Source organism: Bos javanicus, chromosome 17, assembly GCF_032452875.1.
Source record: "Bos javanicus breed banteng chromosome 17, ARS-OSU_banteng_1.0, whole genome shotgun sequence".
In the NCBI taxonomy this organism is placed as follows: Eukaryota; Metazoa; Chordata; class Mammalia; order Artiodactyla; family Bovidae; genus Bos; species Bos javanicus.
This window is the reverse complement of record NC_083884.1, coordinates 44,497,741-44,524,493: the sequence shown is the minus strand read 5'-3', so window position 1 is coordinate 44,524,493 and position 26,753 is coordinate 44,497,741. Positions and strand designations below refer to the sequence as shown.

General features: G+C 43.2%; 2 protein-coding genes across 17 annotated transcripts in view; one reads left to right on the top strand and one right to left on the bottom strand.

Moving 5' to 3' along the window:
* ZNF26 (zinc finger protein 26) overlaps positions 1 to 12,475 on the bottom strand; it is a 29,536-nt gene extending 17,061 nt beyond the window's left edge. Inside the window, exons 1-4 of one of the 3 annotated variants that reach the window (XM_061384374.1) lie at positions 12,370 to 12,434; positions 6,685 to 6,835; positions 6,468 to 6,520; positions 5,784 to 6,028 (exon numbers count right to left, since the gene is read on the bottom strand). In XM_061384374.1, coding sequence (XP_061240358.1) covers positions 5,784 to 6,028; positions 6,468 to 6,520; positions 6,685 to 6,835; positions 12,370 to 12,373 — 453 coding nt within the window. In that variant the 5' untranslated portion in view covers positions 12,374 to 12,434. Of the gene's footprint in view, positions 1 to 5,783; positions 6,029 to 6,467; positions 6,590 to 6,684; positions 6,836 to 12,369 lie in introns of those variants that run through there. The other 2 variants (XM_061384375.1, XM_061384376.1) reach the window with 2 other exon arrangements.
* Positions 12,476 to 12,537: 62 nt separating this feature from the next.
* Positions 12,538 to 26,753, top strand: part of ZNF605 (zinc finger protein 605) — a 32,290-nt gene continuing 18,074 nt past the window's right edge. The window contains exons 1-5 of one of the 14 annotated variants that reach the window (XM_061384365.1): positions 12,544 to 12,607; positions 15,477 to 15,509; positions 17,116 to 17,190; positions 17,292 to 17,413; positions 18,195 to 19,460. In XM_061384365.1, coding sequence (XP_061240349.1) covers positions 19,257 to 19,460 — 204 coding nt within the window. In that variant the 5' untranslated portion in view covers positions 12,544 to 12,607; positions 15,477 to 15,509; positions 17,116 to 17,190; positions 17,292 to 17,413; positions 18,195 to 19,256. Of the gene's footprint in view, positions 12,819 to 12,921; positions 14,962 to 15,476; positions 15,510 to 17,115; positions 17,191 to 17,291; positions 17,414 to 18,194; positions 19,461 to 26,753 lie in introns of those variants that run through there. The other 13 variants (XM_061384364.1, XM_061384373.1, XM_061384371.1 and 10 more) reach the window with 13 other exon arrangements.

The window sequence follows — 26,753 nt, the reverse complement described above, 5'->3', positions numbered from 1 at the left end:
CTCTTCAATAAAAGGTGCTTGGAAAACTGGACAGTTACATGTAAAAGAATGAAATTAGAACACTTCTTAACACCATACACAAAGATAAACTCAAAATGGATTAAAGACCTAAATGTAAGACCAGAAAATATAAAACTCTTAGAGGAAAACATAGACAGAACACTTGATGACATAAATCAAGGCAAGATCTTCTATGACCTGCCTCTTAGAGTAATGGAAATAAAAACAAAAGTAAACAAGTGGGACCTGATTAAACTTAAAAGCTTTTGCACAGCAAAAGAAACTCTAAGCAAGGTGAAAAGGCAACCCTCAGAATGGGAGACAATAATAGTAAATGAAACAACTGACAAAGGATTGATTTCCAAAATACATAAGCAGCTCGTACAACTCAATGCCAGAAAAACAACCCAATCAAAAAGTGGGGAAAAGACCTAAACAGATATTTCTCCAAAGAAGATATGCAGATGCTTAACAAACACATGAAAAGATGCTCAACATCGCTCATCATCAGAGAAGTGCAAATCAAAACTACAATGAGATATCATCTCACCCTGGTCAGAATGGCCCTCATTAGAAAGTCTACAAACAACAAATGCTGGAGAGGGTGTGGGGTAAAGGGAACCATTCTGCACTGTTGGTGGTAATGTAAATTGATACAGCCATTACGGAAGACGGTATGGAGATTTCTCAGAAAACTAAGAATAAAACCACCATATGACCCAGCAATCCCACTCCTAGGCATATACCCTGAGGAAACCAAAATTGAAAAGGACACTTGTATCCCATGGTTCACTGCAGCACTATTTATAATAGTTAGAACATGGAAGCAACTTAGATGTCCATCGACAGATGAATGGATGAAGTTGTGGTACAAAAACACAATGGAATATTACTTGGCCATAAAAAGGAATGTGTTTGAATCAGTTCTAATGAGGTGGATGAACATAGAGCCTATTGTACAGAGTGAAGTAAGTCAGAAAGAGAAAGATAAATATCATATACTAATGCATAAATATGGAATCTAGAAAGATGGTACCCCACTCCAGTACTCTTGCCTGGAAAATCCCATGGATGGAGGAGCCTGGTAGGCTCCAGTCCATAGGGTCGCTAAGAGTCAGACACTACTGAGCGACTTCACTTTCACTTTTCACTTTCATGCATTGGAGAAGGAAATGCAACCCACTCCAGTATTCTTGCCTGGAGAATCCCAGGGACAGAGGAGCCTAGTGGACTGCCGTCTATGGGGTCGCACAGAGTCGGACACGACTGAAGCGACTTAGCAGCAGCAGCAGAAAGATGGTACTGAAGAATTTATTTGTAGGGCAGCAATGGAGAAACAGACATAGAAAACAGACTTATGGACATGGGGAGAGGGAAGGAGAGGGTGTGTATGGAGAGAGTAACATGGAAACTTACATCACCATATATAAAATAGATAGCCAACAGGAATTTGCTATATGTCTCAGGAAACTCAAACAGAGGCTCTGTATCAATCTATAATGGTGGGATGGGGAGGGAAATGGGAGGGTGGTTCAAGAGGCAGGGGGTTGATTCATGTTGAGGTTTGACAGAAAACGACAAAATTCTGTAAAGCAATTATCCATTGATTAAAAAATAAAAAAAGAAAACACAATAGCCCAGATACAGGAAGCAATGTATCTACTGACAGATGAATAGATAAACATACAACACACAGACACACACACATACTAGAATATTACTCATCCATTAAAAGAAAACCCACAATCTTGCCATCTGTAACAACATGGCTAGAACTAGAAGGTATTATGCTAAGTGAAATAAATCAGACAGAAATACAAATACCATATGACCTTACATGTGGAATCTAAAAGATTAAATGAACAAATAAACAGAACAAAACCAGACACATAAATACAGATACCAAAAAGGTGGTCGCCAGAGGTGGAAGGATGGTGAAACAGGTGAAGGGGATTAAGAGGTACAAATCTCTAGTTATAGAACAAATTAGCCACGGGGATTCAGCATAAAGAATATGGTCAATAATATTATATGGGGACAGATTACTAGACTTGGGGCGGAGATCATTTCATAATGTATGCAAATGTCAAATCACTATGTAGTACATCTGAAAATACCATAATATGGTGTATCAACTATATTTCAAATATATTCATATTTTTTTAAAAAAGAAAAAAGAAACCTGAGTTTACAAGGACCTGAGTAATTGAGTAACATTTATGATATATAGATTCAATATGGTATAAACATCTCAACAAATTAATTTATAATTTCAATGTATTATCAAAATACGAAGATATTGCATTTTATTTCATCTAATGGTAAGTATTTTCTAATACTCATTCACGATAAATAAGATTATACATTTGGACTATAGCTGCTACAACTAGAAAATTAATGGTAAATTACAATCCATGAACATCGAGACCCACGGATGAAAGGAGAACTAAATGAGCCAAATTCCAAAGAGTGGAGAGCTCTTCCGAGATAAGCTAAGAGTGCTCTGGCTGTTTACTTCGCTGAGGGCATTTGTCCAGCCTGAGAATAGGCAGGGTGGGCTCAGCTGAGACAGAGGATGACACCAAGAGAAAAAGAAACCAGTAGACCCTGCGGTGCCCACCCTGGACAGCAGGCTCTTCCCACCAAGTGTTTGCTGAGCGTGGTCAGTGCAGGAACTGAGCAGGAAAGGCAGACTGATTCTCCCATGGTTTCGAGGCACCAAGGGCACAAAGTACGCGAGGAAGGAGCCTGCGATCAGCACACCCTTGAAAACAAGGTGATCCAAGTTCAACTAAAGCAGCAATCCAGTCCCAAACCAGCTTGATGCCTGTTTAGATGAAATGATCAGTCACTCCCCATCTGTACAACAAAGCAAAGGGGAAACCCACTCTGGTAGAAAGTAACATTGAACTTCAGTCTCTGTGGTTCTTTTTATACCAATTCACATACACAAACACACTCATGCACAAGTAAAGAAAGAATAACAGAGCTAACTTGGCAAAATAACAATGGAGGAATCTGGGTGAAGAGTGTTTTTTTTTTTTTTAATATAATACAGGAGGTTATTTTATTCTACTTTTGCTACTTCTCTAGTTTTGAAATCATTTCAAAATAAAACATAAAACACAATAAACTCTTTGGGCTCTCCAGATGATCGTTTGCACACTTAAAGGGCCCTTCACAAGCTAGCCCTGCTCTCACATGCTCCCCATTCTGGCCATATGCCTTCTTTCCACTACACAATGCATCTGCTGGTTCTCACGGCAAGGCCACCAACTTAGCTGCCTCCAAAGCCTGGAATGCGTCATGTTCTGTGCCTTCATCTGCCCATGATCATCAAGTTGTCATTCAGATTCTGCTTAAATGCTGCCCCAAGACAAGTAGCCACCCAGCCACTCTCATGTGCACAAACACCCACAGTTTTGTTCATGATGTTCCTCTGATATGTCTTACCACCTCCCACACCCTCCATGGGGTTATGGGCCCTGTTAATCTTGTTCATCCCTACACACCCTAGAAAATTACCTGGCATAAGAGTCAATAAATGTTTGCTAAATACATGCACTCAAAAATAAGGAAATACAGTTTACATTTATCAAAGTCTCTTAGGTCCTAAGGGCAATAAGAGCACTGACTCTGAAGACATTCTGCGTGGGTCTGCATCTTAGCTCTGCCACCCTTGTCTCATTTCCCTTACTAGTTTGGGACTGTGGGCAGCCTCACCAGTTTCCTCAGCTGTACAATGGGGACATACTTGCCTCAAAGGGCCCTGAGACTTTAATGACGTCACACACACAAAGTGCCTAGGCCAAGAGTGGTGTCTATTAATGTTATTCAATAATTGTAAAGTCTTCTTTATTAATAGGTCCTGTACACTTATAATGGAGAAGGCAATGGCAACCTACTCCAGTACTCTTGCCTGGAAAATCCCATGGACGGAGGAGCCTGGTAGGCTGCAGTCCATGGGGTCGCTAGGAGTCGGACACGACTGAGAGACTTCACTTTCACTTTTCACTTTCATGCATTGGAGAAAGAAATGGCAACCCACTCCAGTGTTCTTGCCTGGAGAATCCCAAGGAAGGCGGAGCCTGGTGGGCTGCCGTCTATGGGGTCCCACAGAGCTGGACATGACTGAAGCGACTTAGCAGCAGCAGTACACTTATAATGTTCATTTATTTTATATTTCTTAATTGCTATCGCAAATACATTCTCTCATTGTACTTTCTGTATAATTATTGTTTAAAGACAAAAAGTTAATTGGTTTTTGAGGTTAACTGTATCCCTCAGGCCACCTTAATGAAATCCTTTCCCCCTGACACCAAAACCCTTCCTGTCATACTTGATCACCTAAAAAAATACTATTACTATACTATTACTAATTGCTTCTTTACATCCTGCTGTCCATGTGCTAAGTCGCTTCAGTCATGTCTGACTCATTCTGACCCCATGGTCTCTGGCCCACGAGGCTCCTGTCCATGGGATTTTCCAGGCAAGAATACTGGCAAGGGTTGCCATTTCCTTTTCCAGGGGATCTTCCAGACCCAGGGATCAAACCTGCATCTCTTTTGTCTCTTGCATTGGCACTCAGGTTCTTTACCATTAGTGCCACCTACACTCCTAAGGAAATCAACCCTGCATATTCACTGGAAAGACTGACTGATGCTGAAGCTGAAGCTCCAATACTTTGGCCACCTGATGTGAAAAGCCGACTCACTGGAAAAGACCCTGATGCTGGGAAAGACTGAGGGCAGGAGAAGCGGGTGACAGAGGATGAGATGGTTGGATGGCATCACGGACTCCACGGACATGAATTTGAGCAAATTCTGGGAGATAGTGAAGGACAGGGAAGCTTCGTGTGCTGTAATTCATGGGGTCGCAAACAGTCAGAAATGACTGAGTGACTGAACAACCACCACCACCTATACTATTACTAATCACTTCTTTACATCCTGCTGTCCACAGCCTAATGCAATTCCTTCACCTCTTAGGAGGTGAATATCTGTAGCACACCCGGTATTCTGTTTGCTCTGGAAAAAGTGCTTTAGACCTATAAATTCTGAAATCCAAGAAGCACCTTTTGGCCTTATGAAATACTTTCAAGGAATTTCACATCATGGCTTCTAAGAAGTTCTCTTTTCTCAAGTTTGTAGGGGAAAAACCACTCTCCAAATGTTCTCTCACCTCTCCTGCACCCCAGCCCCTCTTTAATGCAGCCCTTGTCATTGTCCTGAGGCCTCTATTTGGTCCTTTTTGGTGCTCTACTCCTATACCTATAACTCCTATTGTTAAAGGCACTAACATAGGTGCCTTTAATCGGTACATGTTAGTTGAAAACTCCCACCTGAGCTACAGACTCAACTGTAGGCACCACATATTAAAATACCTACAAAGCTACACTCTGAGGTCTAGTGGTAAAGAATCCACCTGCCACTGTAGAGGACATGGGTTTGATTCCTGGTCCAGGAAGATCCCACATGCCTCGGGGCAACTAATCCCTTGCACCTCAACTACTGAGCCCCTGCTCTAGAGACCAGGGACCATAACTATTAAGCGCACATGTTGCAACTACTGAAGCCCGCTTGTCCCAGAGCCTGTGCACCACAAGAGAAGTCACCGCAATGAGAAGCCCAGACGCTGCAACTAGAGAGTAGCCCCCACTCACTGCAACTAGAGAAAGCCGGAGCAGCAAGGAAGACCTACCCCCGCCACCACCACCCCCAGCCACAGGCAAAGATAAATAAATCTTAAAAGAAGGAAAGGGAAAAATAAAAAAAGCTACATACACTCTGTCCCTGGATACTTCTTCCAACAGTGTTCTCAAGACCGGACACATCACCGGTGTACCAACAGCTCAGGATTTCAGCATTCGCTGTTAAGTCTCCCTCTGGTTCAGTCCTCCAACCACCTGCACGGTCCAGAGGGTCCACTGGCTCTCTCCTCTCACAACACTGCTCCTTCCCGCTTTGAATCCTTAAACTCCTTCCCCGCCATCCTGCCCAACGACTCTGTGCGCCAGACCACAGCTCCTCTAAAACAAGAAACGTACGTGATTTCTTTGCACTGCCAGCATCAATCTCTGGATCCAGCTCACGAGGGTACTCAGTATACAAACATCTGAACAAGCTAATGAACAAAAAGAAGATAATTTCCCTGCTGATGCCCTGAAATATGGACGCGAAGACAACTCTATACTTGTGTGTGGAAAACCTGAAACGATAGAGGATCATTTCCTTCACAAGGGCCCTCACTGCCCTCAGAATTCAGGGTCCGCTGTAGACAACAAAGCAGAGTAACTGCCCACGGACAGGGCACCGGACACCAAGTGCCAGAAGACAAGGAACGTTTCTGGAGACTCAGGGGGATGGCGGGGAATATGTGAGTTCAGGCCCTGGTGTGACCGTGAAGGGATGAAGAGGTCCGCCCTCACGGCCGAGTCAGCTTTCTTAAGTGAAAAAGTCCCTACTTACCGAACACGAAGCTGTCGGGAACCTGGTGGCCATCCCGGGCTGTTTCGTGCAGGCTGCGGAGGAGAGAACCGAACTCTGAGGATATCCCTGCTGGTCCCACCCCGCCCACCAAGAGGGGGTCCGCGGGCACCAGGCACCTGCCCCTCCGGGGCTGAGTCCCTCTTAGGGAAGGGGCTTCCGGGCCCGGGCAGAGGGAACTTGGACAATGAGTTTGTACCGCTCTGTAGCCCTGATGCGGGAGGGACCGAGGCCGGGCTGGCTGCTTCTACGCCGGGATCGACCGTGGGGGCTCAGCTGGTCAAGATCCTGTTTCGCACAGGACGTTTCTGGGCCAGGGTAACTTCGCGTCTCAGCTAGCTCCGCAGTCTCTGAAACAGAACGCCCCCGCCCCGCCTCTGAGCACAGAAGCCCTGACGGATACAGCCCGTTAGGCGCGTACTCCTTCACAGCCGCAGGGCGGCGCAGGCGGAAGTACGTCACGTGACGACCAGCGGCGGGCAGAAAACTACATCTCCCAGAATCCTCTGTGCAGGAAGAGGACCTGGATAGACGGGCGAGGCCTCATGGGAAAGGCGGGCGGGCTCTAAGAGAGTCGGTATAGGTCGTTTCCTCCGCTGCTCAGAGAAGAGCTAGCGTCTGGACAGTGGCCGGTGGTTCGGTCTTGAGGCCAAACCAGGTAGAGTTCGTAGAGGAAGGCACAGCAGAGAACGACACCGTGTGAGACTATGAGGCGCAGTGCACAGGGTTATAAAATAGTATATCAGTGTTATACTGAATATCAGTGCACGAAATAATAGTTACCAACTTTATAGAGGAGAAAGTATAGTAGATGAGAAGTAGAAGTACATCAATATTGGGACACACAAACGTGCGGTTGTCCAAGACAGAGCAAACAATAGTCAACTGGAAAAAAATGCACTACCTGAAAGTTAGTGTTCTGTTTTATTCTGTGGGCAAAACTGAGGACTTAAGCCCGGGACACAGCAGCTCAGATAACTCTGAGAGGGGACTGCTCTGAAGAGGCAAGGGGAAGTCAGGATAGGTAGGAGTTTTTGCAACAAAGATCTAGTCGTTGGAACATCAAAAGATTATTGATTAAAGAAAACTAGATAGCTCAAGTTAAGGGATTTACTGCTTTTCCATCTATGGGAAGATACAATAGTCTGTGCTCACTGAAATCATTCCTTTGATATGCACTTCAGCTATCTGGGGCCAGTAGTCTGTGTTTTCTCATCCTGAGACCCCCTCAAGGCTCACAGTCAGGTAGCTGTAATGTGATGGCTTGAAGGCTGCAATATCCTTTGTTTACTGATATGCTAGGCAATATTAACTATAAATTGAAAGCATAATTTAAAAAGGTCTTTCTGTCTGAAAAAAAATTGTTTTTAAAAAGTCTTATCTTCAACTGACAGCAAATGAAATAGGGAAATACAAAACTGTAGACAACACTATGCATTAATTTGTGGGAGAAACTACGAGCAATGATGACAGGAAATTTCATAATCTTAAGTAATTATATGGAGTAGGAAATGGCAATCCACTCCAGTATTCTTGCCTAGAGAATCCCATGGCCAGAGGAGTCTGGTGGATTATGGTCTATGGGATTGCAAAGAGTTGGACACAACTGAGCGACTAAGCATAGCATAGCATAAGTAATTATAGTAGTTATAATAGTAAAAACAAAACAATAAGAATTGAATTCTCAAAAAGCTAAAGAACAAAGTAAGCCTAGGGCTTCCCTAGTGGTCCAGTGGTTAAGAATCTGCCTTGCAATGCAGGGGACATAGGTTAGATCCCTGGTTTCAGGAAGAGCCCACATCCCTCGGGGCAACTAAGCCCAGGTGCCAGAACTACTGAGCCTGCACGCCAAAGGAGGTGAGCAGCAACTCCTGCCACCACTTGGGGAAACTACTGAAGCCCAGGCACCTACAGCCCGTGCTCTGCAACAAGAGAAGCTAGTGTAATGAGAAACCTGTGAACCACAACTAGAGAAAGCCCCACACAACAATGAAAACCTAGAGCAGGCAAAATAAATAAATATATATATTAAAAAAAAACCCAAACAAGGTAAACCTAAAAAAGGCAAAGCAGAGGAAATAGTAAAGATAAAAGAAAAAAAATTATCCAAAATTAGCAAGGACAGAAAAAAAGTGAAATAATACTGTGAATCCACTCAAAGTAACTGACATATATAGAACACTGTAACTAAAGATATTAAATACACATAACTTTTACATGCACATGGGGCATTCTCCAAGATAGTCCTATGTTGGATCACAAAATAAATCTCAATAAATTTGAAAAGACTGCACCCATTAAAAGTATATTTTCTGACAATGGTAGAACTAAATTAGAAATAAACCCTAGAAAAATGTAGGAAGTCCCCAGGTTTTTGGAAATTAAAAAACACAGTTTCAAGTAATTGCTAACTCAAAGAAGAAATCACAGGAAAATTAGAAAATACTTTGAACTGAATTGAAGTGAAAATGCAATGTACTGTAAATGTCTACATCACTAGAAATCCAAATCTGAGCTCTTTCTTTTATTCCACTTACCTTCAATTTAATCTTCCCTTTCTATCTGAACCCAGAACTGCTCAGTCGCTATTATGATCTCATAAAATTGCCAAACAAACTGTATTCTTAACAAATCCCTAATGCTCTATGCCCTGTTCTCTGATGGAAGGAAACTCAGCACTTAAGATCTTTCTTAGGCTGTTCTCCCACTTGAATTGTCATTTTATGTCATTTAAGTAAATTTAAATGAATAATCCCTAATCCTACTGTCTTTTGAGATCTTACCATATTAGACCTTAGTCTAATTCTAAGGGGAATTGGATTAATTCCCCTTATTCATAATTCTGAACCTTTTGTTATAATATAAAACTGCTACTGCCTTAAAACAGTGCAGAACTATTTTTAGGGACGAGGTCCTAGGATTGATATTGGTTTATAATGAAATGGCAGGAAGTCTTGGGAAAGTGTGTGACAGAAATAGATAGCTGTAAGAATAATTAATGACAGTGTATAGCAAAGAGGAAACCAAGGAGAACATTAGAGTGTGTAAGGTATGATAGAATACAACACAGAGATAACCATTCTATTCATAGAAGATTAGGGACAGTGATCGGGGCAACTGCATGCAAAAAGGAAGTAAAGCTACAACAATGAATAAATGCATACCTATTTGTTTCTGTATTTTTCAGCGATTTAGCTTAGGTTTTTGTTGTCATTTGTTTTAATTGGCATGGGAATTGATGCTGGAAATGAAGTAGAAGGTAGATGGGCTACAGGGCTGAGCAATTGGAATTTGTCAAGATGAGTAAATTGAAGTTTTGTTTTCCTTGACACTAAAAAGGAAACAGTTTAAGGCAGGAGCCGAACTCTGCTGAAGAAAATAGATAAGACGACCACGTCTATCACTTTTGAGATCAAGGAGACCTGCCCTGACCGCGCATGCACAGAAAGGCTCCTCTGGGGTCAAAAAGGAAGGGGGTGCTATCTCATAATAGGCCAAAAGATGTACATGCAAATTGGGGAGAGCTCTGGTCCAGGTCAGATGGGGAGAAGGAAGTGAGATAATTGGCCAGAGAAAAACAAAGACCCAGAAGAACTACCCTCGGATGGCACACTCCTTGTTAAGCAGGATGCCCGCCCTCTTCTCTGGGTGCATGTTTCTGCCCTGTTTTTGTCTTAAATAAATAAAATGCTTCTCTGTGTGCTCTCTCACATGTTATGCTCTGTCCCTAATAATAAATTTTGTGCCTGTTTTCAAGTTTTTGTCTCCCTGAAACACTTGTTTTCAACAGGGACAAGAGCCAGAGAAGCTTCAAATCTAGCCTCCAGCCTCTGGTGGTTAGAATTCCTGGTTTTCACCCCAGCTACCCCAGGTTCATTTCTTGAACTGGGAACTAAGGGAAGCAGGGAACTAAGATTCTGGTTCAAACCACCACTCACTGTTGTCTCTGTGAGATCAGAAAAACCATGCTTAATTAATGCATTAAAATTTTTAAGATTCGTTTGGATGCAAATGCCAGAAATATAGCTCAGATTAGCTTAAACTAATAGAGAAAATGTATTAGCTCTCATATATAAATGTATATATATAATATATAAATGTATATGTAATGTATATAAATGTACTTTCTTTCCCCCTCACCACCTGGGAAGATATCATAAATGTATATAACATAGGTATTATATATCGCTCAGTCCGATCTGACTCTCTGCGACCCCATGGACTGTAACCCACCAGACTCCTCTGTCCATGGGATTTTCCAGGCAAGATACTGGAGTGGGTTGCCATTTCCTTCTCCAATGTGTAAATTATAAAATAAATTATAGCTCTTATATAATAACTGAAAGGAACAGGCAGTAGGCTTCAGGAATGACTTGACTCAAAACTTCAATCAGCATTACACTACTTTCTCCCTTTCTCCATTCTTTCTGGTTGGCCTCATTTTCAGTCAAACTTTCCTCATGAAGTAGCAGAGGAAAACTGACACTTCTTTCATAATAGTTCTGGAAAATATATGGGGATTGACTCTCACAGAGTCAGTATCCTTTCCCTGAACAAGAGTCACAATGACCAATGATCTAGCCCTTGGCTTATTGTATAAAACCAATACTTCATTGTCTGGAGCTCCACTGAAACCACATAGATCAAGCATAGGAGAAAGCTTGTTTCCTAAAGAGAAATTGAGATAAATTATCAGAAGAAAAGGAATGGATGTAAGGAAGGCAAAAATAAAATTTCTTAGGTCCTCTATTTCTAGAATTACTGATTCCCCTGATACATGAATTCATCCTGGGACAGTCACAGCATGAGAAAGCACTGTGTGACATTTTCAATGCTCAAGTCATATTGCAAAGCCTCAAAATTCATTCTTGTCTGTCCCAGTGAATTTTGATCTCACCATATTTATGAACTGCAGTAGGACTTGTAATCTGAACCATGTAAATTATTCTTATGGCCTTTATAGCACGTCATTCTTTGTTTCCTCCTTGCATGTCTAATTTTTTTTTTCTACTTAAGTTCTAAGCTTTGGGTAAAAAAGTACTCCTATTTATTTTATTCCCAATCTTGGAAACAGATTATTTTAGATATTGAATTTGTTCATTGATTTATATGGAATATGCTTAGAAAAATTATTTCTCCATTTAAAAATTGTCTTTTTTATAACAATTTCTTCTCAGTCTCAGCTTCCCTGATCTTCCATTCTCTTTCTGTGGTTTTGAAATGGAACAGGACCCTAGAGTCCTTACCCACCATGTCCTCTGCCTGCCTTTTGTCTGTGGAAAACTTTAGTCAAAGAATAAGTTTAATTGGAGAAATGAGAAATGCAGAAACAAAGGAAAACAGTCAAAGGAGATCAAATAATAATAATATAGTCATTAAGCATAGTCAAGGACCTTCAGTTCTTTCTCAAGGGCTATAGATAATATTCTGAATCATATCCCGGGAGCAGTCTTATAGATACGAAAAACACCAGGGTGAAAAAGTTAACTACATGATGAACAGACTGTACCCACAACACAATGGGTCCTGTTGCCACAGTGCTGAGAATTGGCCTCAAAGAAATGGGAACAAATGTACCCTGGAACTGAAGATTAACTGTACCTAAAGCAACCAATGGAGAAGGCAATGGCAACCCACTCCAGTACTCTTGCCTGGAAAATCCCATGGACGGAGGAGCCTGGTAGGCTGTGGTCCATGGGGTCGCCAAGAGCCGGACACAACTGAGCGACTTCACTTTCCCTTTTCACTTTCATGCATTGGAGAAAGAAATGGCAACCCACTCCAGTGTTCTTGCCTGGAGAATTCCATGGACGAAGGAGCCCGGTAGGCTAAAGACCATGGGGTCACAAAGAGTCAGACATGACTGAAGCGTCTTAACACTTACGCATGATCAAAAATGAAAAGGACTGTGTGCAGATTATGAAGGAAGCGCCCCCTGTACCTTACAGCTCAGCCACAAAGCGTTTTGCAACAGGAAAGAGCACACCTGTCCCTCAGCGGGGCGCGCCGCAAGCCCCTCTGGGAAATGTAGTTCTAAAGCGAGTGGGACTCTGGGAAATGTAGTTCTGCGTGGACACTGCCGAGGCCCAGCCGCGTCCGCCTCGGTTCTGTAGACCAGAGGGGTAAGGTTGTGGGGGGCTGGGGCTGGGGCGGGGACGGGGCTGTGGGCTGCTTGTGGCCTCTGCGTCCGACTGGGGCCGTGTGATGACCCCGGCGCGGACCGGCTTGCGGCGACGCCGGCGTGTGTACGAACCAGCTCCGGAGCCGGGAGCTGGGGGAGGCTCGGAAGGATTTTCCTGCTGCGCAGGCTTCGATTCCGGTGCAGGTGCGGGGGTACGTTGCGGGTGAGGCTGTGGGGGAGGGGCATAGGGCGGCATAGGGGGCGGGGCGGCGCGGGGTAAGGGCTAGAGGTGGCAGAGCAGAGCGGAGCGGGAGGGAGCGGGATGAGGGGCAAGGTTTGGAGGATTGGGGTCTGTAGGGTTGGGTGTAAGTGTCGGTGGTGTGGGAGTCTGGAGGGAGATTTGGGGGTCCGGGAGAGGCCTCCGGTGGTGGTGGGCGATGAAGGGACTGTGAAGCAGACCGTGAAGCTGATTAATTTGGGGGTCACTTGAGGGTTGATATATTGGAATGTCTGTGGAAATCAATAATTTGGGGTTAGGGAGGGATGAATTGTTGTGAAACCAGTGGAGGGAAGGATTTTTTTTTTTTTTTTGGAGGCGGGGAGCGGGGGCGGCGACAGCAGGCGCTGGGAGAGAGGGAGCCCAGAGGTCACCCTCTGGAGTGAATGAAGGGCTGCTTGGTGTCACTGTGCACTGGGGAAGTGGATTGAGGATTTGTAGGAATAGTTAAGGCTCTAGTGATCCATGATTTGGGTGCCTTGGATTGGGGACTGGACCCAAAGGAATGAATGATAAGGCCCTTGAGGGGAGTCTGTTTGGGCAGGGTTGAGAGGGCTCCGAGTGGTTGAACTGAGGATTTCGTTGACAGGCCTTTTGGTTGCTGCAGTGTTAGACTTTGTTCCCTGTGCTCCTGGAAAACAGGAAGGTTAAGAAGTCTTCCCCTTTCCAGGGTTCAAGGAAACACCTTCTTGCAAAGAACCCTGTTCCCCTCACAGGACTCTCTTGTTTACCTGTGACAAGGCCATGGATAAATATGATACCAACTCCTCTCATCCTTTACCTCATCAATGATTAGCTGAACTGTTTGTCCTCACACATCAAAGCAGTTATTAACCAAACTTCTTTGGTTCAGCTTCTCTTCTTCCTACAGTTTCCTGAACTTTGGTGCACTGCAGCTTGAGCAGCCTTACAGCCCTGACACCCCGCCCCACCACCCCCGGCCGCCCGCCCATTGAGAAATGGCCAGCCTCTGGTGAAATGTCCTGTCATCTGCCATCTGGTCACCCTGCCCTTTGATCCGGCATCCTGACACCTTGCCGAGATGCTTCTACCTCTTAGGGCCACAGCGTTTTCCCTACTTCAGCACCCTGCACCACCCATGATAATAAATTCTTGGAGTGAAATATTTCTTTGCCAAGTCTGCATTTTTTAAAAGATTCACTTATTTATTTTGGCTGTGCTGGGTCTTCATTGCTGCATGCAGGCTTTCTCTAGTTGTGGCAAGTGGGAGCTGCTCTTCAGTTGTGCTCAGGCTTTTCCTTGTGGTGGCTTGTCTTGTTGTGGAGCCTGGGCTCTAGAGTACATGCTTCATTAGTTGTGGTGTGTGGGCTTAGTTGCCCTGAGGCATGTGGGATCTTCCCTGACCAGGCATTGAGCTGGTGTCCCCTAAATTGCAAGGCAGACTCTTTAATGACTGGACCCCCAGGGAAGCCCTGTATTTGTTTTGGCCTGACAGTTTAGTGGTAGCTTTTTTAGTGGAGGGGAGTGACTAGGGTGGCCTGGGCTGGTGAGTGGTCTGGGTCTGTGTTTGGGGATCTGGTGACCGAGATGTCAGGTTGGGGGCTGTGTATCAGTGTTGGGGGTCTGCGCTTAAGTTGATAGGTGGCCTGTTGGGGGTTATGAGTGAGTGGAAAACGGGGATGGTATTTGGCATTGTTGGAGGGGCTGGGGGTGTTGGTGTTTGTATGGCTCTGGAGGCCCTTGCAGAGTGATGAGCTGTGGGGATATCAGCAAGTGGTGGGTGAGCACAGGGTGGACTAGAGAGTGGATATCAAGGAGGTGAGTGGCTGGCAACCCTATGTGATGAGGGGCTGGGGACCACTGGGGGGGTTAGTGACGGGGGCTAGTTTAGGTGGTAGGTGGTGATGGGATTTAGCAAGCCTGCACCTGTGAAGGTGAGTGGGTGGGTACCCATAGAAGGGAGTGATGGGAGGTCTGCAGGTGTCCTTTGGGACTCAGCATGTGAGATTCCAGTGACAGTTTCTAGTCAACGAGGAGCCTGGAGATTTTTGAGTGGGATTTGGAGGAGCCAGTGATGGGGTTTCTTGGTGACATTGAGAAACCTGTGGGAATCGGAGGTAAGGGGCTCTGGGATTGTAGTCAACTAAGGGGTCTGTTGGGATACCTGTGGCTATGCGCAGGGCTGAGTGAGGGAGAGCCTGCTGTGACCAGGAGCAAACGGTTCTGTACTGTCTGATTGGGGATTAAGCTGTGGTGAGAGACTTTGGGATTCATTGATTCACATACTTCTGTGGATTGGTTTTGTCACTGGTTGTTGGTGATTGGGAGCTTTGCAAGAAGAGTGTTGGGGACCCACAGTGTGTCTAACTGATGGCCCAGACACCCTGGAGGGATGGTGGACACGTAAGGGTCAGTGGTTTGTGTTCAGTTATTGGGGCTGGGGAATTCTCAGGTGGTCAGTTAGTGTGATTGAGGTGGTCTTTGGAACGTGTGTTTTAGGGGCTGTGGGTGTTGGTGATTGCAGGGCCTGTGAGCGTGGTGTTTTGGGGTTTGGATGGATCATGTGTGGGCTCAGGCAAGACTCTCAGGTTGTGAGCTCTGTTCAATAACTATGTTGTCTTTTGTTCTTTAGCCCCTCTCATCCAGCACCTGTGTGGCCTTGTTGGTGAGTGATGGCTCCTTTTACTTGAATGTTTTCTTAAGAATTCTCAGTGACCCCATTGACTCTGAATCCTCCCACTTGTGTCTGATGCACCTACATGGGTGTGGTTGGCCTATGGCCTTCCAAAGGGGGCTCCACCTCCTCAGGGCTCAGCTAAGAGTCATCTCCAAGGAGTATCCTCCATGTACCCACTTGTCTGTCACATTTGAAGTTTCTTCTGAGCTCTCTGACAGTCAGAAATTTTTTTGATGTTTGTATCCCACCTGAGAGGGCAGGGATCATCTGTCTTATTTTGTGGTCTCTCCCATGTGTCCAGAGCAGGGCCCAGTAGTAAGAGACCCTTAACAAATTGTTGCTTTCCTGAGCCATAAATGAGACTGTGAGTGTGTGTGTATGCACTGGAGTGTGTGTGTGTGTGTGAGAGAGAGAGTGTGAGCATGATTGTGTGAGTGAGAGAGATCTGATGTGGATGTGAGAACAGAGTGCAGGAGTATGTTGGATCCTGAGGGAGAAACAGAGTGACTCTTTTGTGTGTTAGTACAGTCAGCACGTCCCCTTTTCCAGAGAAGCTGCAGGAGGGCTCCTGTGCATCAACCCAAAAGGGGTCCAGATGAGATAGATGCTTCCAGGGCAGGTGGGCCTGCATCTCAAGGAGCCCAGGTTTGGAAAGCATTGACTCTGGAGTCTCTTCCCTCAGCCTCCTAGACCACTGGGACATTCCCTTGCCCAGGAGCCCCAAAGAGCTCCCTGCATGTCCCAGGAGGAGGTGCTTTTCCCTTGGGTGTCACTCTCTGCTCTCAAAGGAAGTTTTTCTTGAGAGACCTGTTCTCAAGCACCACGCTTTTCACACTGGACTGAGGAGAGTCCAGTCTCATTGGGAGACATTGATCTTTGTGTCCGCTGCACCCACATGTGGGCAGAACCCATGGCATTACTCTCCCTTCCCACCAGTAGGAGTTCTTCCTGCCCTGGATGCCCTTGTTCTGCCCTCTACCACTGTTTCAGTCAAATTCAAAATCCAGTCTGTCTTTCCAGCCTCGCTGGTTCTTGACTCACTGCAGGTCCTCTCTGTACCTGGTCCACACTGGGACCTGCCCTCCCTCCCTGGCCTGTGTCTTCTCTTGATCTCTCAAGGCCCTTGATCGACGATGTTGGGAGCTGGTTTGTGGTCTGGCCGGCATTGAGCAGTGTTCCTGGGTTTCCTTTCTCTTTCCCTTGCCGACTGAGCAGTTTGGGGCTCCTAAACAGGTGGTGATGAAAGCAGACTTCCTTTGTCTGATTCCAACCCTCAGCCCAACCCTGAGGGTGGCAGGAAGGACCTCAAAGGGGCCGATGTTCTTTCCACTCTTGTTAGTGGCCCTGGAGCAAAACCTGGCAGTGTGCTGACACCCAGGCATAACTTTCTGCCCTCACTTGTGAAGGATGAGTCCACACATCTCTCTCTCTTCAACTGGGACACTCAGGATGCCTCCTTCCCCTTCCCGCCATTCTTAATAGAACAACAGGCTCCTGCTCTGGATCTCCTGTAGGAATTATGTTCTCTTCTTTCTCAGTTTACTTTCTGGAAAAGTGTCCATTGATTGTCCATCACATCTGGTCTTCCTTGCAGCCTGTTAGCCTGTGGGGACCAAGCCAGGAACACGAACATCTCAGGGGGCGCCTAGCAGTCACTCCCAGACCACAGGTTTGGACCACAGCACTGGACAGATCTCAGTAAGGAGACAGAGTTTGTCCCTCGTGTCCCCAGGTTTACCAGGAACTGTGTTTTTGGACACTTCCTTTCAGGTGTACCCTCATGAAGGAAATCACATCCCTGTGTGACCCCGCCCCTGTGGCGTCCTTGGCTCTGATCCGGTGTCTGGCTGATGTCAGTGACCTGGCTCGTGAGTGGAGGAGAAATTGAAAGTGTAAGTATTTGTGTGCATGAAGATGTAGTATTTTATTTGTGATCATGCTGATCTTAACTGTTGGTCCATCTATTCTGATAATTCTGCCTAAGGTGATCTCTGTTTTACAGTTTGTGATCTTTTAAAAAGTTTTTAAAGTAGTAGTTGTATTTATTTATGTGGTTATTTGATTCTTTGTGGATATAGTTTAACAAACCAATCCAGAAAACTTCTCCACAAAAATAGAAGAGAAAGAATAGTTTTATTATTGAATAAAAATTAAACCAGAATGTGATGTCCACTTTAGACAATCTGCTAAAAATATTGCAAGAGACAGGAAGAGATGGTGTTCTTTTCTGTAGCCACGCAGGTACAACCTGCTAGACAGACCTGCAACACAGTCTTAAGGGATCATCTGTCACACACAGTTCATCCTAAACTTACCTGATAGTTGGAATGGCTACTGTTTTAGCTACTTGCTTTCACCCAAAGGAAAAATACACTTCTCATGTCTTTATGATGGGAGTTAATTTTCCAGCTTGGACCTGGGTGCCACAGTCAGGCCAGTCAGGCTGCTATCCTCCCAGAGACCAGGAGATAGGGATGTGTCTACCTGGATGATTTCAGAGACACCTCCTAGGTCCATAAGAAAGACACTGATGAGTTATTAAACTTAGTTTTAGAAAAGATTTACGTACATCCCAAAGGGGCAGAGAAAGATTTTGTAATTACACATTTTCTACAGTAAATGCTCTTGAAATAGGGATCTGAGGGGTCTTTTTCTTTTTGTTCACCCTCACAGGCTCTGAGCTGGATCACCCTAAAGGTGTTATCTGTCTACTCTCCTGCTCCAGTGATTGTATTAGAGAAGGGCTGAGACCAGGCCTTGGAAGCAGAGGGGAGGGAAGGGGCCCCAGGGCCAGCAGTGTTGACCTCAGAACCATTGGATAGCCCCATATCACCCCCTCTGCAAGCAGCTCTTCTGAGCAGGGACCAGAGACCTTAGAAAGAAGCAGGCTGTGGAGCAGTTTCTCTAGGGTACATGGGAAGGTGGGAGATGCAAATGTGCCTGAAGGCAGCTGGGAGCCTTGCCAGTTCTGTGATGCCTAAACTCAGCAGAGATTTTGATCTGTCTCCTGTCACCCCTTGGGAGCCCATGGCCTGGGCTGTTGTGCTGGTTTCTGAGGGAGGAGCAGGCAGTGTTTGCCTGAGCGTGAGGTCAGAAAGAAAGGATGGTAAAGGTTCCTTTAGGCCTCTCTTCTTGTGGTGTCTACTCTGGGTTGTAACCCTGTGGATCAGCTGCAAACCCGCACCCAAGTGTCAGCTTCCCCAAGGCCTGTCTCCCCTGAGGTCTCATACCTTCTTTTGGCCATTTCTTTTAGTTCCTCTGATCTATGCTTTCCTTTGGCTCCAAGACTGATTTTGGAGTAGAGGGCCAGCACCCCAGGATGCTTCTCCATCTTGATCTAAAAGCTCTTTCCTGTCCCCTATCTTGCCTGGAAGTGAGTTGCATTTTATTCTGTAGCACCAGTGCCAGGCATTTCATTTAAGTTCCCTCGGGAAAAGATGCTGCAGGGTCAGTGAGCCAGGACTGTCTTTCCAGACTTTATTGCTGCCCCTGCAGAATGGTTTGAAGTGTTAGGCTCCCCTGGAGCCTTTGGTTGAACCAACAAGGCAGGTGCTCCCGTCAGGCATTCCCAGGTGGGAGCTGGGCTGCAGAGCACAAAGTGTGCTGCAGGCCTGGCCTGGCTGTGGTTGGCTCAACTGACATGTGCCAGTAGCTCACTCTCCATCTTGTTCCTTAGCGCTAGCAAATAGCCCGTCTGAGTTCCCAGTTATAGAGAACCAAGATTGAGGTCCCCAAATGAATGACATCATCTCAAATAAGATTCCCATTGCAACTCTAGGCCATGGGTCTCAGGATCAAGACTTGTGTGAGATAAGAAAGAAGAGGCCTCAGGACTTGGGGTGCATTCCTATCTTTGACCAGAGGTTCAGAGTATCAGGACAGAGAGAAGTCACAGAGAGAGCAGATTTTCCAGAACTGGGGAAGATGATGAAGTCACAGGTAAGTTGTTTGTCCTCCAGTCGTTTTACCTGTGGGTAGATGAGGCTTCCAGGCATTTCTTTTTTTAAAAATTTTTTTATTTTTAAACTTTACAATATTGTATTGGTTTGCCAAATATTGAAATGAATCCTCCACAGGTATACATGTGTTCCCCATCCTGAACCCTCCTCCCTCCTCCCTCCCCATACCATCCCTCTGGGTCGTCCCAGTGCACCAGCCCCAAGCATCCAGTATCGTGCATCGAACCTGGACTGGCAACTCATTTCATACATGATATTATACATGTTTCAATGTCATTCTCCCAAATCTTCCCACCCTCTCCCTCTCCCATAGAGTCCATAAGACTCTTCTATACATCAGTGTCTCTTTTGCTGTCTCGTATACAGGGTTATTGTTACCATCTTTCTAAATTCCATATATATGCGTTAGTATACTGTATTGGTGTTTTTCTTTCTGGCTTACTTCACTCTGTATAATAGGCTCCAGTTTCATCCACCTCATTAGAACGGATTCAAATGTATTCTTTTTAATGGCTGAGTAATACTCCATTGTGTATACGTACCACAGCTTTCTTATCCATTCATCTGCTGATGGACATCTAGGTTGCTGCCATGTCCTGGCTATTATAAACAGTGCTGCGATGAACATTGGGGTACACGTGTCTCTTTCCCTTCTGGTTTCCTCAGTGTGTATGCCCAGCAGTGGGATTGCTGGGTCATAAGGCAGTTCTATTTCCAGTTTTTTAAGGAATCTCCACACTGTTCTCCATAGTGGCTATACTAGTTTGCATTCCCACCAACAGTGTAAGAGGGTTCCCTTTTCTCCACACCCTCTCCAACATTTATTGCTTGTAGACTTTTGGATCACAGCCATTCTGACTGGCATGAAATGGTACCTCATAGTGGTTTTGATTTGCATTTCTCTGATAATGAGTGATGTTGAGCATCTTTTCATGTGTTTGTTAGCCATCTGTATGTCTTCTTTGGAGAACTGTCTATTTAGTTCTTTGGCCCATTTTTTGATTGGGTCATTTATTTTTCTGGAATTGAGCTGTAGGAGTTGCTTGTATATTTTTGAGATTAGTTGTTTGTCAGTTGCTTCATTTGCTATTATTTTCTCCCATTCTGAAGGCTGTCTTTTCACCTTGCTAATAGTTTCCTTTGTTGTGCAGAAGCTTTTAAGTTTAATTAGATCCCATTTGTTTATTTTTGCTTTTATTTCCAATATTCTGGGAGGTGGGTCATAGAGGATCCTGCTGTGATGTATGTCAGAGAGTGTTTTGCCTATGTTCTCCTCTAGGAGTTTTATAGTTTCTGGTCTTATGTTTAGATCTTTAATCCATTTTGAGTTTATTTTTGTGCATGGTGTTAGAAAGTGTTCTAGTTTCATTCTTTTACAAGTGGTTGACCAGTTTTTGACCAGTTTTCCCAGCACCACTTGTTAAAGAGATTGTCTTTAATCCATTGTATATTCTTGCCTCCTTTGTCAAAGATAAGGTGTCCATATGTGTGTGGATTTATCTCTGAGCTTTCTATTTTGCTCCATTGATCTATATTTCTGTCTTTGTGCCAGTACCATACTGTCTTGATGACTGTGGCTTTGTAGTAGAGCCTGAAGTCAGGGAGGTTGATTCCTCCAGTTCCATTCTTCTTTCTCAAGATAGCTTTGGCTATTCGAGGTTTTTTGTATTTCCATACAAATTGTGAAATTATTTGTTCTAGCTCTGTGAAGAATATTGTTGGTAGCTTGATAGGGATTGCATTGAATCTCTAGATTGCTTTGGGTAGTATACTCATTTTCACTATATTGATTCTTCCAATCCATAAACATGGTATATTGCTCCATCTATTAGTGTCCTCTTTGGTTTCTTTCACCAGTGTTTTATAGTTTTCTATATATAGGTCTTTAGTTTCTTTAGGTAGATATATTCCTAAGTATTTTATTCTTTCCATTGCAATGGTGAATGGAATTGTTTCCTTAATTTCTCTTTCTGTTTTCTCATTATTAGTGTATAGGAATGCAAGGGATTTCTGTGTGTTGATTTTATATCCTGCAACTTTACTATAATCATTGATTAGTATTGACTAATCATTGATTAGTTCTAGTAATTTTCTGGTGGAGTCTTTAGGGTTTTCTGTGTAGAGGATCATGTCATCTGCAAATAGTGAGAGTTTTACTTCTTCTTTTCCAATTTGGATTCCTTTTATTTCTTTTTCTTCTCTGATTGCTGTGGCCAAAACTTCCAAAACTATGTTGAATAGTAATGGTGAAAGTGGGCACCCTTGTCTTATTCCTGACTTTAGAGGAAATGCTTTCAATTTTTCACCATTGAGGATAATGTTTGCTGTGGGTTTGTCATATATAGCTTTTATTATGTTGAGGTATGTTCCTTCTATTCCTGCTTTCTGGAGAGTTTTTATCATAAATGGATGTTGAATTTTGTCAAAGGCTTTCTATGCATCTATTGAGATAATCATATAGTTTTTATTTTCCAATTTGTTAATGTGGTGTATTACATTGATTGATTTGCAGATATTGAAGAATCCTTGCATCCCTGGGATAAAGCCCACTTGGTCATGGTGTATGATCTTTTTAATGTGTTGTTGGATTCTGATTGCTAGAATTTTGTTATTGATTTTTACATCTATGTTCATCAGTGGTATTGGCCTGTAGTTTTCTTTTTTTGTGGGATCTTTGTCAGGTTTTGGTATTAGGGTGATGGTGGCCTCATAGAATGAGTTTGGAAGTTTACCTTCCTCTGCAATTTTCTGGAAGTGTTTGAGTAGGATAGGTGTTAGCTCTTCTCTAAATTTTTGGTAGAATTCAGCTGTGAAGCCATCTGGACCTGGGCTTTTGTTTGCTGGAAGATTTTTGATTACAGTTTCAATTTCCGTGCTTGTGATGGGTCTGTTAAGATTTTCTGTTTCTTCCTGGTCCAGTTTTGGAAAGTTGTACTTTTCTAAGAATTTGTCCCTTTTTTTCACGTTGTCCATTTTGTTGGCATATAATTGTTGATAGTAGTCTCTTATGATTCTTTGTATCTGTGTTGTCTGTTGTGATCTCTCCATTTTCATTTCTAATTTTATTGATTTGATTTTTCTCCCTTTGTTTCTTGATGAGTCTGGCTAATGGTTTGTCAATTTTATTTATCCTTTCAAAGAACCAGCTTTTGGTTTTGTTGATTTTTGCTATGGTCTCTTTTATTTCTTTTGCATTTATTTCTGCTCTAATTTTTAAGATTTCTTTCCTTCTACTAACCCTGGGGTTCTTCATTTCTTCCTTTTCTAGTTGCTTTAGGTGTAGAGTTAGGTTATTTATTTGACTTTTTTCTTGTTTCTTGAGGTATGCCTGTATTGCTATGAACTTTCCCCTTAGGACTGCTTTTACAGTGTCCCACAGGTTTTGGGTTGTTGTGTTTTCATTTTCATTCATTTCTATGCAAATTTTGATTTCTTTTTTTATTTCTTCTGTGATTTGTTGGTTATTCAGCAGCGTGTTGTTCAGCCTCCATATGTTGGAATTTTTAATAGTTTTTCTTCTGTAATTGAGATCTAATCTTACTGCATTGTGGTCAGAGAAGATGCTTGGAATGATTTCAAATCTTTTGAATTTACCAAGGCTAGATTTATGGCCCAGGATGTGATCTATCCTGGAGAAGATTCCATGTGCACTTGAGAAAAAGGTGAAATTCATTGTTTTGGGATGAAATGTCCTATAGATATCAATTAGGTCTAACTGGTCTATTGTATCGTTTAAAGTTTGTGTTTCCTTGTTAATTTTCTGTTTAGTTGATCTATCCATAGGTGTGAGTGGGGTATTAAAGTCTCCCACTGTTATTGTGTTATTGTTAATTTCTCCTTTCATACTTGTTAGCATTTGTCTTACATATTGGGGTGCTCCCGTGTTGGGTGCATATATATTTATAATTGTTATATCTTCGTCTTGGATTGATCCTTTGATCATTATGTAGTGACCGTCTTTGTCTCTTTTCACAGCCTTTGTTTTAAAGTCTATTTTATCTGATATAAGTATTGCTACTCCTGCTTTCTTTTGGTCCCTATTTGCATGGAAAATCTTTTTCCAGCCCTTCACTTTCAGTCTGTATGTGTCCCCTGTTTTGAGGTGGGTCTCTTGTAGACAACATATGTAGGGGTCTTGTTTTTGTATCCATTCAGCCAGTCTTTGTCTTTTGGTTGGGGCATTCAACCCATTTACGTTTAAGGTAATTACTGATAAGTATGATCCCGTTGCCATTTACTTTATTGTTTTGGGTTCAAATTTATACACCGTTTTTGTGTTTCCTGTCTAGAGAATATCCTTTAGTATTTGTTGGAGAGCTGGTTTGGTGGTGCTGAATTCTGTCAGCTTTTGCTTGTCTGTAAAGCTTTTGATTTCTCCTTCATATTTGAATGAGATCCTTGCTGGGTACAATAATCTGGGCTGTAGGTTATTTTCTTTCATCACTTTAAGTATGTCTTGCCATTCCCTCCTGGCTTGAAGAGTTTCTATTGAAAGATCAGCTGTTATCCTTATGGGAATTCCCTTGTGTGTTATTTGTTGTTTTTCCCTTGCTGCTTTTAATATTTGTTCTTTGTGTTTGATCTTTGTTAATTTGATTAATATGTGTCTTGGGATGTTTTGCCTTGGATTTATCCTGTTTGGGACTCTCTGGGTTTCTTGGACTTGAGTGATTATTTCCTTCCCCATTTTAGGGAAGTTTTCAACTATTATCTCCTCAAGTATTTTCTCATGGTCTTTCTTTTTGTCTTCTTCTGGGACCCCTATGATTCGAATGTTGTAGCGTTTAATAATGTCCTGGAGGTCTCTGAGATTGTCCTCATTTCTTTTAATTCGTTTTTCTTTTTTCCTCTCTGATTCATTTATTTCTGCCATTCTATCTTCTAATTCACTAATCCTATCTTCTGCCTCTGTTATTCTACTATTTGTTGCCTCCAGAGTGTTTTTAATTTCATTTATTGCATTATTCATTATATATTGACTCTTTTTTATTTCTTCTAGGTCCTTGTTAAACCTTTCTTGCATCTTCTCAATCCTTGTCTCCAGGCCATTTATCTGTGATTCCATTTTGATTTCAAGATTTTGGATCAATTTCACTATCATTATTTGGAATTCTTTATCAGGTAGATTCCTTATCTCTTCCTCTTTTGTTTGGTTTGGTGGGCATTTATCCTGTTCCTTTATCTGCTGGGTATTCCTCTGTCTCTTCATCTTGTTTAAATTGCTGAGTTTGGGGTGTCCTTTCTGTATTCTGGCAGTTTGTGGAGTTCTCTTTATTGTGGCGTTTCCTCACTGTGTGTGGGTTTGTACAGGTGGCTTGTCAAGGTTTCTTGGTTAGGGAAGCTTGTGTCGGTGTTCTGGTGGGTGGAGCTGTATTTCTTCTCTCTGGAGTGCAATGAAGTGTCCAGTAATGAGTTATGAGATGTCTATGGTTTTGGGGTGACTTTGGGCAGCCTGTATCTTGGATCTCAGGGCTGTGTTCCTTTGTTGCTGGAGAATTTGCTTGGTATGTCTTGCCCTGGAACTTGTTGGCCCTTGTGTGGTGCTTGGTTTCAGTGTAGGTATGGAGGCGTTTGATGAGCTCCTGTCAATTAATGTTCCTTGGAGTCAGGAGTTCCCTGGAGTCAGGGTTTGGACTTAAGCCTCCTGCTTCCAGTTATCGGTCCTGTTTTTACAGTTGTTTCAAAATTACTCCTTCTATACAGCACCACTGATAAAACATCTACGTTAAATGTTAAAAAAAACGTTAAAAAATCTACGTTAAATGACCACCGTGAGGGTCACCCAGAGAGGTTCACAGTGTTACATGGAGAAGAGAAGAGGGAGGAGGGAGTTAGAGGTGACCCGAATGAGATGAGGTGGAATCAATAGTGGAGAGGGTGGGCTAGCCAGTAATCACTTCCTTATGTGCACTCCACAACTGGACCACTCAAGAGATGTTCACGGAGTTATACAGAGAAGAGAAGAAGGAGGAAGGAGACAGAGATGGCCAGGAGGATAAAAGGGGGGAATGAAAAGGAGGGAGACAGATCCAGCCAGTAATCAGTTCCCTAAGTGTTCTCCACCGTCTGGAACACACAGAAGTTCACAGAGTTGGGTAGAGTAGAAAGGGGTTAGGGAGGAGACACAGGCAACCTGGTGGAGAAAAAGGAGAGTCCAGAGGGAGAGAGAGCAGTCAAGCCAGTAATCTTGCTCCCTAGTGAAAAATGAGTACTGAAGATTGGGTTCTTAAAGGTACAAAATTGGTAACAAATACATAAAAGCAGAAATTAAAAATCTAGAGTAGAGTTTGGAATTTCAAAAATACAATGTTAAAGAAAAGAAGAAGGAAAAGAGAGAGAAAAAAAACAAAAACAAAGTCACAAAAATTATAAAGAAAGTATAGGTACAAAATTGATAACAAATACCAAAAAGCATAAATTAAAAATCTAGAGTAGAGTTTGGAATTTTAGATATACAATGTTATATAAAAGAAGAGAAAGAAAAAGAGGAAAAAAAAAGTCAAAAAAGTTATATAAAAAAATATAGGTACGAAATTAATAACAAATACAAAAAAGCTAAAATTAAAAATCTAGAGTAGAGTTTGGAATTTCAAAAACGCAATGTTAAAGGAAAGAAGAAAAAAAAGTCAAAAAAATTATTAAAAAATATATAAATGAAGTTTGCTTTGAAAAAAATAGGGTCTTTTTTTTGCTAAGTAATAGTAAGTTATAAAAGTGAAAATTAAAGGAATAATAGAGGACTTAAAATTCTTTAAAAAAAAGAAAGAATGATTGTAAAAATAGTAAAAATATATCTAGGACTTTCTCTAGTTTTGTTGTGGGTATTGTGGGTTCAGTTCACTTTCGGCTAGTTCCTTGGTCCGACTTATATTTCTCAAGATCTATAGGCCCCTTCCTACATAGTCGGTACTAACCACAGAGTTTTAATCTTTGCCTGTAGCTTCCAAGGCGGTTCCCTCTGTTATAGATTCTTCTGTTTGCTGGTCTCTTCAGTGTCTGGTTTCTGCCCTGACACAAAGGGGATGGTGGAGGACATTTTTTTTTTTTTTTTTTTAGGCTCACTTGTTCAGTCGCACTGTGGGGAGGGAGGGATGCTGCAAACAAATAACACTGGCATGTGCTTGCAGTGTCTCAGCCACACTGGGTCTGCCCCCGCTCACGGCACGTGTAGCCTCCCTGCCCACACCGCTCAGGCTTTAGGCTGCTCCGCCGGGAACCATCTGTGGCAGGCTCTGGGCTGCTTGCACCTCCCAGGTCCAAGCCGCTGAGGTTC